This window comes from Camellia sinensis, chromosome 5 (assembly GCF_055761805.1).
Source record: "Camellia sinensis isolate YWXY chromosome 5, ASM5576180v1, whole genome shotgun sequence".
Lineage (NCBI taxonomy): Eukaryota > Viridiplantae > Streptophyta > Magnoliopsida > Ericales > Theaceae > Camellia > Camellia sinensis.
Genome location: NC_138965.1, coordinates 16,238,423 through 16,251,241, shown reverse-complemented (window position 1 = coordinate 16,251,241; position 12,819 = coordinate 16,238,423). Strand labels below are relative to the sequence as shown.

Genomic DNA, 12,819 nt, shown 5'->3' with positions numbered 1-12,819 from the left:
AAGGTTTGATACAAAGGCAGTGCATTGGTCATTGTATTTGGGCTTTTCAGGGATAAAATCTTTTTTTCCTTTTCCATGTGCATTACTAGTTTTGCCTTCATGGACTTGGACATTTTCACCTTCATTTTTTTGAAGAGAGTTTTTCTCCTCAGCTTTATCCACTCCACGTGCTTTCGTTATGTTTGTATCTGTATCTTTTTTCCGTTTTGTTGTTCACTGTTCATCAGCTATGTTGGGTCCCTGCTTTCCCTTTTCACGTGCAATTTTCTTTGACGAGGTCTCTCTCTGATTTGCCATTGTGCCAATACTTTTGCTCTCCTGCTGCAACCTGAACATTTGCAGCTCTCCCAAACGGGGGGTAGCCTGTTAAGGAACGAAAAATATTAGAATCAATAACTAGTTAACAGCTGTCATCCAAACTTACACTAAAACATCATACAGAATTACTTAAGTTGAAATCTGTAAAGGTACTCCATGGTTTACTAATTTCTTTATAGGCAAGGAAGCAAAAAATCAGAACCAGTAAGAATGAGAAATGGCTTCAAAATAAAGCCTAGGTATGACACTATTAATTTGAGAGTCAAACCCTTAAACCAAGTTCAAATCATCAATATTGGATGTTAAAAGATGACATGAGAGTAAGGAAATGCAATGTTGCTGTACCAAGTCTTCAAAGAAACACAGGTTCATTTTTTTACCCCATTTGCTCAAGTGATCAAGCTGCATGTCCCCTGTCTCTCACCTTGTCACAGGCCTAAGTATGCACTAAAAATATAGTTTACGCAATACACAGAATAATCAGCAACAACAAAATACTTCCAACCGTAACTAGCACAGGCCAGGCTTGATCAGTAATTCAATTGAAATAGTATAGAAAGGCAAGGTTAGAAGTCAAACAACTTTTCCAAAGGCATGGCCAAAATATCAAAGTAAGCTTAAGCAGCTAAGCGGTTCTTATATATATAAACATATAATCATGTGCATGTGCTTTGAAGATAAATATGGACCGGTTGTTATCAAGTTTGTATGCTTCTGAAAGTGGTGAGGGATGGATTTTCATTCTGTTTCGGAAATTTGAATTTTGTACTTTGTTTGTCTAAAGATTTTGACACATATATATACATGAATGCCATTAAAGATATCCAAATGCTTCATTGTTTTTGTGAATGGAGACACTACGTTTTAGAATGGATTGATTCTTACTTGTTTGTTTTCTCATAATATGAAGAAAAAAAAGAAAAAAAAAAATCAAAGTGAATTCTAAAATTAAAAAATTATAGTTTAAAGTGATAAAATTAAGAACTGTGGGTTTAATTTGTTAATGAAGTAAAACCTTAGGATTTTTTTTTTTTTTTTTGTGTGTATTTTTCCCTGATATTTTTTTTTTTGGTGATCCTGTATTCAATAAAGTAATTAAAGTTGGTTGCTTTAAGACCATCTAAAACAAAATTGCAACTATAATGATATATAATTGTGCGGGGAAGAAATAATTCTCCTTCTCGTATAATCCTGTTGACCAAGTCCACGCTCCTCCGTACGACGTCGCTTTATCACCTGAAAACACAAACGTGAGCTAGCCGGCGGGTGTGTGCCGGAAACCTCTCCGATGCCTAAGTCAGTAAACTTAACAAATAGACAAAGCTCTATGTTTTCAGAAAACAAAATTGTGTTGTGTTCTGTTACCTCCTCCAAGGTGATGCTTGTGAGCTTTTATAGGTTTCGAGTGGCACAATCCTAGTAGGACTTTTATTTCTCCATGCAGAATCCTCCTAAGATTCATACTCCTAAAGGATAATGTTTATCCTTTTACACCCCCCACTGCTTAAACCAAGTGGGATGGTTTTCACCACGGCCGAACTGCCATACGACCGGGATAAACCTGGCTATACTGAGCCACAGAGTAGGCCGTACTAACAGTAGTTCGGTTCTTCCTCTTGCTGCGCCATATCTCGGTTCTCTCATACACGAACCATGGTGTGTTTGGACCGATCTACCGAGTAGCAACATTCCGACCGACCTACCCAGAATACATCATGGTCGGACTATCTCCGAGACCGGCCTTACTAGAAAAGTTGTACGGACCGAAGTAACTCAACATCTCTTCTGGGCCGAAGTAACTTTACCATTCCTGAACCGAAGTAACTTTCTTACTCTTGGACCGGAGTAACTTTTACATTTCCATTGGGCCTTTCTATCCAGTCCTTTATACTTTGGGTCATAAAGTCCATCTCTGTAACTCGGCCCAATTTTTACCAAAAATTACCCTCTCAATTGCCCCGTAATTCCATCTGTACAACATGATTGGAATTACCTGTCTTCCAGCCGAACCGAAGTTTTGTAAGTATTTCCAGCCGAACTAAAATTTCCTTTAGCCTCTCGGCCGAACTTATCTTACTCCAGGCTCTGCTTGTCTGACCGAAACGTCTCTTCAATCACAGTGACTGTAACGCTTCCCATTCTATTCACACGTGGCACGCTCTGATTGATTGAGGACGGCTGTCACGCCGTCTTTCGTACTTCGCGAATTTTGAACAGTCCCGCCCAAATTTTGGGCTTTCTAACAAAAACAATCCCTGAGGCTAGGTCCCTTCACTTTTGCCATTCACTTCCTTCCTTCTCTTCGAGTTCTTCATTTTTCTTGCAACTGTAAAGTATACTTCATGTGTGCCTCCTTTACTGTTGCCGCTTCCATCTAGATCTTCTTCAATCTGGTAAGCAAGCCTATCCTTCTTGCTCTGTTCATCTGTATATTTTGTTTTGTATGTTTTTTGCAAACATTTTGTCCATTTCTGGTTCGCTTCTATACTTTTATGAAAAAGCATCAGCAGAACCCATGCGTGTATGAACTTCTGTAGAAAACTAGTCTTAGATCCAAAATTATGTAGCAATCGAACTAGGATACTGTTTGTCCTATATAGGTAGATCACTTTAGTCAATAACCGAACTAGAACTTGAATAAATAACAAAAGTTTCAATGAGTCACCAACGCCTGATTCACTTTAGCCGAAATAAGATCACCGAGGTTTGAACATATTAAACTAGGAACCTCGGTTTTCAACCGAACTAAGCTTTTGGGGCTAAGCCAGCTTTCTTAGTTTCTAAACCGAACTCAGAAAGCTGCCCCTAGAGGCTCAACCGAAGTAACTTTATTCATACTTCAACCGATTTAGGCCTTTGGGGCTAAACCAGCTTTCTTAGTTTTTTAGACCGAACTCAGAAAGCTGCCCCTAGACGATGAACCGGTCTAACGAGCAACCTGCTCAAACCAAGCTACCAAACCTTTTGACGAACCGAGGTAGAACCAGTTCATGAGGCCGAAGTAGGGCTCTTATACCTTGCTTTTAATTTGTAGCACGGTCCAATGATCAGTGCTTAACCCCTTTGTTTTCTACTTTGCAAACTTAGGTTGCCCAAGCACATCTTCGTGCGCTCAACCGAGCTACTGAGCCCAATCTTCCGACCGAACTAATTTATTCTTAATTTATACCATAGATGGGTAAGTATAGGTACCTAGTAAACACTCCAGACGGCTTAGCCGAATTCATGAAGGACTATAACATACCTGATGATGTCCACCTGACATTAGCCGAAAGAGATGTCATTCCCTGGGATAACGAAGGCTTTGTCCCCTTCACCCTTTTATCCATTATAAAAACCGGACTACGGTTTCCAGTCCAACCATTGATCTGTGAATTTCTTAGGCAGACTAGACTATGCCCTACCCAACTGTCCACTAATTCATACCGCATCATTATGGGAATAGCCGCACTGAACCAACAAGCCGGACTAAACCTTGGCCTGGCCGAAATCTTCCACCAATATTCCATTGGCTCAAAAGAAGATGGGTGGGTTTATTATCTTAGAATACATCGCCGCCGAGAGAAGATAATTAAATATACACCAGACAAAGACTTAAACAACGATGATTTTTTCTGGGTCTCTGGGAACTTTGAGGATTTTCAAGCCCAAATTCCTGGCCGACCTATCAATTGGAAAAAAGGAGAGCCCGGTAATTTTAACTTCGGTCTTCTTTCTTGCATATATTTCATGTTTTATTTCGGTTTGTTAGTCTATCAACCGAACTAATAGTTCTTCTTTCGCAGATTCCGCCCACCTCCATTCCTTATACAGCTATCCAAACCTTGCAATTTTGTGAGCCGCACTACGATATCTTGAACGTAGTTGGGCCAAATTGCTGAAATTCGAGCCGACCTACCGATACAGTGGTCGTCGTAAAGCCAGAGTAACTGATTTTCTTCTCGAAGACGCCCCAGAGCCGGACCCAACCTTGCCACAAATAAGATTAATTCCATTAACTGCTGAAGAGGAAATGGCCAAGAAGAACAGACTAAGGGCGCTTCTGACCGAGACAAGCAGGCCCGAAGTACCGTTACCAAGCCAAACGCAGCCTGTCGTTGTGGCCCTCCCCTCACAACAGCCATCTTCGTCGCGTCGAACCAAACGCGCCCGAACCACCGAATCTGAACCGGTAGAAGATGAGACTGCTATTCCACCGATTCTGCCACCGAGCCCCCAACCGCAGCCTGCCGACCGAACTATCACCAGCTGGGCACCAAAGCTTAGCTTCAACGACCGAGATATCCTTGATGCTGATTCGGTTGTCGCTGAAAAAGATCACCAGTTGGCCTTTAGCCTGGCCAAGAGTGTGTGCCTCCCCAAGGATATGGAGCACCACCAGAAGCAGTTAAACACCGAACTAAAGTCCATCCGGTCTGCCACAAAGTCCATGATCCTGGTATGTAGCTCTGTCCATTTTTCTGTCTAGTTTTTTAAACTTTTACTTCGGCTCATGGGAAGTCTTTGTTTTGCCAGGCAATTCAAAAAAACTACAACACTCACAAGAAAGTGCTGGAACTCAGAAAAACTACAAGGCAAGCTGTGGCAGAAGCCGAAGTGAAGTCGGCCGAGGTAGAAGACATCAAGAAGCAAATGGCCGAGCTACAAGCTGAGAACAGCAGGCTGACCGGATTGGTTAGTTCGGCCGAAGCAGAAAGGCAGAAGGCTGCCATAGCTCTGAAGGACAAGTACTTGCGCGAGCTTGTGAAGCTCGAAAGAAAGAAAGATGCCGAAATAAAGGAGAGCGCAAAGGAAGCCGGCAAACAAGGCTTCAAGAAGGCAGAGGATGCTTATGCCAAGCAATGCAATGTTGCCAAGGAGCTATTCTTCAAGTGTGGCTGGAGGGCGGCTGTTGAGAAGCTCGGTCATGATCAACAGACCGAAGTCTTCAACCCTCCAGCCTACTTCATACCGAATTCCCTTACGGAGTATGCTAATGCCCTGCAGCAGCAATTTCTAGAAGACTCAGATTCCGGCAACTCCTCTGCTTCTGAAGATACTCCGGTTGTCAGTGCGGACCCATCAGTTCGGTCGGAGCCCATGGTAGAAGACCTGACTATTGAACCGCCAGGTGAAACCGTGGTTCTAACCGAAACCATCCTGGCAACCGAGAGCGAACTTCCTCTTGAAACCGGTCTTCGAGTTGATGGTGATGCAGCTTTTGATGCCGAAATTGAAGAACTTTTCTCTTGATTATGTATTTTTTCCTTTCGTTATTGTTTGTTCTTGTAACCGGGCTATGCCCCTTCTTTGTAATGGCTTTTCAATGAATGAAAAATTTTGCTTGAACTCTTATTCCGGTTTTGATTCGTATGCTTGCATTTGTAATGTCTTAAATGAAATTTCTATTTGAACTCTTATTCCGGTTTTAGCTGGTTAAACTATGCTTACCAGCCAACCACTCCTTAGCCGATATATTTACTTCGGCTGAAGAGTATACAGAGTTTGTTTAATCCAGCCAACCACTCTTCAGCCATACCCTTGCTTCGACTGAAGAGTAACAAGAGTTGGTTTATTTCAGCCAACCACTCTTCAGCCGTACTCATACTTCGGCTGAAGAGTACTAAGAGTTGGTTTATTCCAGCCAACCACTCTTCAGCCGTACTCATACTTCGACTGAAGAGTACTAAGAGTTGGTTTATTCCAGCCAACCACTCTTCAGCCATACCCTCACTTCGGCTGAAGAGTATCAAGAGTTGGTTTATTCCAGCCAACCACTCTTCAGCCGTACTCATACTTCGGCTGAAGAGTACTAAGAGTTGGTTTATTCCAGCCAACCACTCTTCAGCCATATCCTTACTTCGGCTGAAGAGTACCAAGAGTTGGTTTATTCCAGCTAACCACTCTTCAGCCGTACTCATACTTCGGCTGAAGAGTACTAAGAGTTGGTTTATTCCAGCCAACCACTCTTCAGCCGTACTCATACTTCGACTGAGGAGTACCGAGAGTTGGTTTATTCCAGCCAACCTCTAAGTTAGTTTTTTCCAGCTAACTTAGAACAATGTTTGGTTATTTCGACCAAACGTCCTGCAGCCTGGATCCTTATCCTGGGCTTAGGAAGGGTGTTGGTTTATTCCAGCCAACCTCTAAGTTAGTTTTTTCCAGCTAACTTAGAATAAAAGGTTTGTAATATTCCTATCTTCACTAAAACTAACTTTTACAAAGAACAACTCATGCTGAAAAAGAATTGATTGTTTTATTGAGGAAAGAGAAAATTACATATGTTTGAAAGAGAAAAAGCCAAAAATAAAACAACTTGAGATTGGTTGTATTCCATGGCCTAGGGATTGCTTTGCCGTCCTTGTCTTCTAGGTGGTATGCCCCTTTGCCTGCTAACCCAACCACTTTGTAAGGACCTTCCCAGTTCGGCCCTAATTTGCCATCTCCTAGTACTAAGGTGTTTCCCATGACCTTGCGCAGTACCCAATCACCGATCTTGAATTGTTTTGGATGCACCTTTTTGTTGTATTTTCTAATCAACTCTTGTTGGTATGAAGCAATGTGAACCAGTGCTTTTTCTCTTCTTTCTTCTGCAAGGTCGAGTTCCAATGTTATGGCTTCTCCATTTAAGCCTGGATCAAAGTTTTCGCTTCGAATTGTGGGGAGGCCAACTTCCAGTGGGATTACTGCTTCTATTCCATAGGCTAAGGAGAATGGTGTCTCTCCTGTTGATCGTCGAGGTGTGGTGCGGTAAGCCCATAAAACATGAGGAAGTTCGTTCGCCCACTTGCCTTTTGCCTTCTCTAGTCTTTTCTTAAGTCCATCCAAGATGACTTTATTTGATGCTTCTACTTGGCCATTCGTTTGAGGATATGCCGGTGTAGAATTGTAGAACTCTATCTTGTACTCTTCACAAAAGCTTCTGAAGATTCTGCCGTCGAATTGAGTGCCATTGTCTGAGATTAGGGCCTTTGGTATGCCAAATCGAGTGATGATGTTTTGCCAGACGAACTTCTTCACATCTTTTTCCTTGATTGATGCCAATGCTTCTGCTTCAACCCACTTTGTGAAGTAGTCTGTTGCCGCGAGAAAGAACTTCCTACCGCGGGTGCTGTTGGAAGTGGTCCTACTATATCTAAGCCCCACATTGCGAAAGGCCATGGGCTAGTCAATGGTAGGAGTTCTCTAGCTGGTTGATGTATTTGGTGCGCGAATTTTTGGCATTTCTCACACTTTTTCACATATTTCTCTGAGTCTGCCTGCATATATGGCCACCAATATCCTTGCGAAATGGCCCTGTAAGCTAGCGATCTTCCCCCTTGATGGCTTCCGCACACCCCTTCGTGTATTTCGAACAAGAATGCTTCCACTTTGCTAGGATGAACGCATTTTAGGTAAGGCCCTAAGAATGATTTCTTGTAAAGTGCCAAAGATGGAGATAGCCAAAATCGCTGCGACTTCGCCCTTATTCTGTTGGCTTCTTTTTTCTCTTCTGGTAGGATGCCGTCTTTTAGGAACAGGATGATGGGATCCATCCAAGAGGGGCCTAATTCTGCGCAACATACTTCTTCTGCTTCGGGGTCTTCTATGCTTGGTCTTGGTAAGTAGTCGATCAGTAGTGGATGGGGTATGGAGGTATCTGCCATGGAGGCGAAACCTGCTAGTTCGTCTGCTCTGCTGTTTTCCTCCCTACCGATTTGCTCTATCCTTACTACTTCAAATTTCTTGATCTCTGTTCTGACCAACTCTTGGTACTTGGCCATCCTATCATCCCTCGCTTCATAGTCGCCAGAAATTTGATTTACCACCAGTTGTGAGTCGCTATAAACCATTAGTTCGGTGGCCTTCATGTAGCATGCTGATTTGAGTCCTGCGGGAAGCGCTTCATACTCCGCTTCGTTGTTTGATGCTGGGAAACCAAGGTTGATTGCTTGCTCTACAACCAGGCCGTCTGGGGAGATGAGGACTATGTCAAGCCCTGCACCATGCCGGTTGGATGCTCCATCTACAAAGAGCTTCCACATCTCCCCAACGAACAACTTCCAGCACGTGGAGGGGTCAGATGATGTCGTGGGGTCAAGGATGGTGTTTTCTTCAAGGTCCATGTTTGCTGTCTGCCCTTTGTTATCTGATTGTACTGTTGGTGAGCCTTTGTTTGTTTCTTCCTTGTTGTCCTTAGCCTGGTCTGCCTTGGAGTTTGATTGAGTACCTTCTACTAGGGGTTGCGCTATTCCGGCGTCAACTTCCGTCCCTAGCTCGGCTGTGTCAGTTAGGTCGACTGGGCAGATATGATGACTTCCAGGAGTAAACTCTGCGACGAAGTCTGCCAAAGATTGGGCTTTTATTGCGGTCTTGGGTTGGAACTTGATGTCGAATTGTCCCAACTCTACTGCCCACTTCAAAATTCGCCCAGAAAAGTTCGCCCTTTCAAACAAAGCTTTTAGTGGAAAGGCTGTGAGGACGACTATGGTGTGGGCATGAAAGTAGTGTGCTAATTTCCTGGAGGCCATCATTAAGGCCAATGCTAATTTTTCCAAGGGCAAGTACCTTGTTTCGGCTCCCAACAATGTCTTGCTGACATAAAAAATGGGCAAGTGTTGTATTCCTTCTGCACGAACCAACACTGCGCTAACTGCGTGCTGAGAGACTGCAAGGTACAAGAAGAGTTCTTCACCAGGTACTGGGGTAACAAGCAATGGTGGGGAAGACATATATTCCTTCAAGCTTTCCAGAGCTCGGTCGCATTCTTCATCCCACTCAAACTTGGCTTTTAAAGCTTGGAAGAATGGTCGTAGTCTGTCCGACGACCTACTTATGAACCGATCGAGCGCAGCCGCCATGCCGGTAAGATGCTGCACTTCTTTGACTGAGTTTGGTCTCTCCAACTCCTGGATTGCTTTGATCTGGGAGGGGTCTGCTTCTATACCCCGGTTGGTCACAAGGAAGCCCAAGAATTTTCCAGATCCTACTCCGAATGCGCACTTGGATGCATTGAGGCGTAACTTGTGCTTCTTTAAGACTTCAAACATCTCTCCTAAGTCCTTGAGATGGTCATTCTCATTCTTGCTTTTGACCACCATGTCGTCGATGTAAGCCTCCATTGTTCTGCCTAACAATGTTTCAAACATCTTGGTGACCATCCGTTGGAATGTCGCCCCTACGTTCTTCAGGCCAAAGGGCATGACCTTGTAACAGTATAGTCCTCTTGGAGTTGTAAAAGATGTGACCTCCTAGTTTGGTTCATGCATGGCGATTTGGTGATAGCCTCTGTATGCATCCAGAAAGCTAAGTCGGTTGTGCCCTGCCGTCAGGTCCACTAGTTGATCTATCCGGGGTAGAGGAAAACTGTCTTTTGGGCACACCTTGTTGACTGTTTTGTAGTCGACGCAGACTCGCCATTTGCCATTTTTCTTTGGTACTACGACTGTGTTGGAGATCCATCTTGGGTAGCGCACTTCTCTAATTGCTCCTGCCTTCAGCAGATTGCCTACTTCTTCTGCCACTATTTCGGCGTGGTGGAGTGCCGATCTGCGTGTGCGTTGAATGACTGGTCTGGCGGATGGGTGGACATTGAGTTGATGACTGATGAAGTTTGGATCAATGCCTGGCATGTCGTAGGGCGTCCAGGCAAACACTTCGATGTTAGAGGTCAAGAATTCCAAGACCTCTAATCTCTCAGCGCTGGACAACGATGAGCCAAGCAAGAAGAACTTATCCGGGTTCTTCTCATCTATTTTTACCTCCACCAAGTCCTCCACCGCTTTCTGATTAGCCTCTTTACCGACGTCCGCGAATAGTTCATTACTTTCAGGTTCCTCTACCGAATGAACGTATCCTTTGGCAGCGCGGCTGCCATTTACCGTGGCGAAACATTGTTTTGACATGATCTGATCTCCATATACTTCTTCAATTATACCGGTGTCGTTGGGGAACCGCATTACCTGATGGTAGGATGACGCTACCGAACGCATGGCGTGCAGCCATGTTCTGCCCAAGATGATGTTGTAAGTGGAGGGGATCTTTAATACCCAGAACTCCACTTGTTTTGTTATGCTTCCTGCTCTGACTGGAAGAATTATTTTGCCGACGGGCCACTCTGGCATGGAGTTGAATTCAATTAGGGGAGAGACTGCAGGCGCCAAGTCTTTGTCTTGTAGCTTCAGTTGTTTAAATGTGTCGTAGTACATGATTTCACATGAACTACCCTGGTCAACCAGAATCCGCTTGACGTCAAAATCCTTGACTCAGAGAGTGACGACTAGGGCATCATTGTGAGGACAGTATATTCGATCCAAGTCTTTATCCGAAAAAGACATAACATTTGTTGCCTCTGTCTTCCCCTTCTTGATGGCAGGTTGTGCACTTAACACTTCTCTAAAGTGCTCAGCCTTCTTGATTGATCCCTTGAGCTCGCATGCACGCTCAGGTTCAAAGACTCCATGTATTACATTGATAATGCCTTGAGGTGGGGCGTCGATTGGCATTCCGTTGGGGTTATTGTGATCTTGGGGGGCTGGTTGCGTCCCTCCTTCAATATATTTGTCCAAGTGGCCTGCTGCCACCAACTCTTCCAAGTGTTGTCTCAATGGCGTGCAATTCTCCGTGCGGTGTCCCTTTTCTTTGTGGAAGGTGCACCGCGATTTTTCGTCATAGTCCTTCTAGGCTTCTCCTAGCTTGGCTGGCCACTTGACGAAAGGCTCATCTCTTATTTCGCTAAGAATCCGATATATCGGTTTCTTGAACACTGTGGTTATGGCAGTGCGGATTCTCAACCATCTTTTATCTGGGTCTTCTCCGTTATCTCGTCTGCCACGCCCGTTTTTGCTTTGATGATCTACTGTATTGACCTTCGCTGAGGTCTTCTTTTCCGGTACTACGGTCGCACTAGATTTTGCTTTGGCACGTGCGCTATCCTCTTCTACCCTGATGTGCTGATGCACTCTTTCCATCAGGGCTTCCATAGTGAGGGGTGGCGTCATGGTAATCGAGTCCCTCAGTCTGTTCCCAACTGGAAGGCCTCTTTTATATTGTGCAATGGCGAGATTGGTGGGGCAGTCCCCTATCTGATTGAATGTCTCCCAGTAGCGACTGTTGTAAGATCTGAGGGTCTCTTTTTCGCCCATGTCGATGGAGAGAAGCTGGTCGATCTCCATTGGGGTTTTAGTGTTCGTTCGGAACCTTGTTACGAACGCTTCTGTTAATTGTGCCCAAGAGGCTATACTGCCCTCAGGAAGTTTCTCGAACCAAGTCAAGCCTAGGTCGCCAAGACTTGATGGGAAGAGTATGCACATCAAGGCCTCGTTTCGCCTGTATACAGCCATGACTTGGCGAAAGTGGCTCAAGTGTGAGTACGGGTCCGTCTTCCCTTCATATGTGGTGAATTTCGGCTGAAGGAAGCCTGATGGTAGGGGCGCGTTTTCGACCGCTGGAACAAACGGTGAAGTCTGCAGTCTTGCTAATGCCTTGTCCGTCGGTTCATAGGCAGGGCGCGGTATTGGCATTCCCACCTCGACGCTTCCATGCGTCCGAGGAGCCAACCGCTGCAAGGCTGAAACTCTATGTGGATCCCTTGCCCTAGCATCCTCCTTGCATCGTGCTTTCTCTTCGAGCACGGTTCGTAAGTCGGATGATCTGGGTAATTCCGTCTGTTTAGACCTGGTTTGGTGCGAATGTGAGGGCCAATATGTGCTTCCTTCAGTGTATAACCTTTCAGATCTCGTCCTCTCAGACCTGGAGTGACGAGTTCTGGAAGACCAGGATTGAGTGTCGCCTGTCCTGAGGCTTTTGCTCTCTCCTTGCGAGGGTGTAGTATTCCTACTATGATTTTCTGAGTGGCGAGGGGGCGTCTTGTTTTTGCGCCCCTCTCCTGTCGCCACTTCTTTTTTCTTCATCTGGCGTTTCAAGGCCTCCATGTAAGCCGCCATCTTTCTTATCAATTCATCTTGTTCTTTCACGCGGTCTTCCAGAGCTTGAGGGTCAATCCTCCGTCTTTGCCTGTCTGGACTTTGTGAATGAGAGCGATGGGGGCTGTTATTCCGCCTTCCCCTAGCATCCCTCCTGGAGGTATGTCATTGGGGCTCCAAGTCCGCAATGGGAGGGACAGAAGGTAATCCTTCACCCCTTGCGCCCCCTTCTGGAGTTAGTCCGTCGACGGCGGACTGCGGCAATTCTTCAATGTGTGCCATTGAATGAGAAAAGGAGAAGCTTAGTCAAGAGGTTTCGTTCTGTCTGTTTCTTCCCACAGACGGCGCCAATTATGCGGGGAAGAAATAATTCTCCTTCTCGTATAATCCTGTTGACCAAGTCCACGCTCCTCCGTACGACGTCGCTTTATCACCTGAAAACACAAACGTGAGCTAGCCGGCGAGTGTGTGCCGGAAACCTCTCCGATGCCTAAGTCAGTAAACTTGACAAATAGACAAAGCTCTATGTTTTCAGAAAACAAAATTGTGTTGTGTTCTGTTACCTCCTCCAAGGTGATGCTTGTGAGCTTTTATAGGTTTCGAGTGGTACAATCCTAGT

The 12,819-nt window shown here is 44.9% G+C and overlaps 1 protein-coding gene across 1 annotated transcript; it reads left to right on the top strand.

Moving 5' to 3' along the window:
- The first annotated feature begins 4,103 nt into the window (after nt 1–4,103).
- On the top strand, nt 4,104–5,550 carry LOC114278547 (uncharacterized). Its single transcript, XM_082871576.1, has 3 exons — nt 4,104–4,756; nt 4,834–5,191; nt 5,516–5,550. The coding sequence occupies exons 1-3, from the start codon at nt 4,331–4,333 to the stop codon at nt 5,548–5,550; spliced, it is 819 nt and encodes a 272-aa protein (XP_082727702.1). The 5' UTR covers nt 4,104–4,330.
- Nucleotides 5,551–12,819: the final 7,269 nt, after the last annotated feature.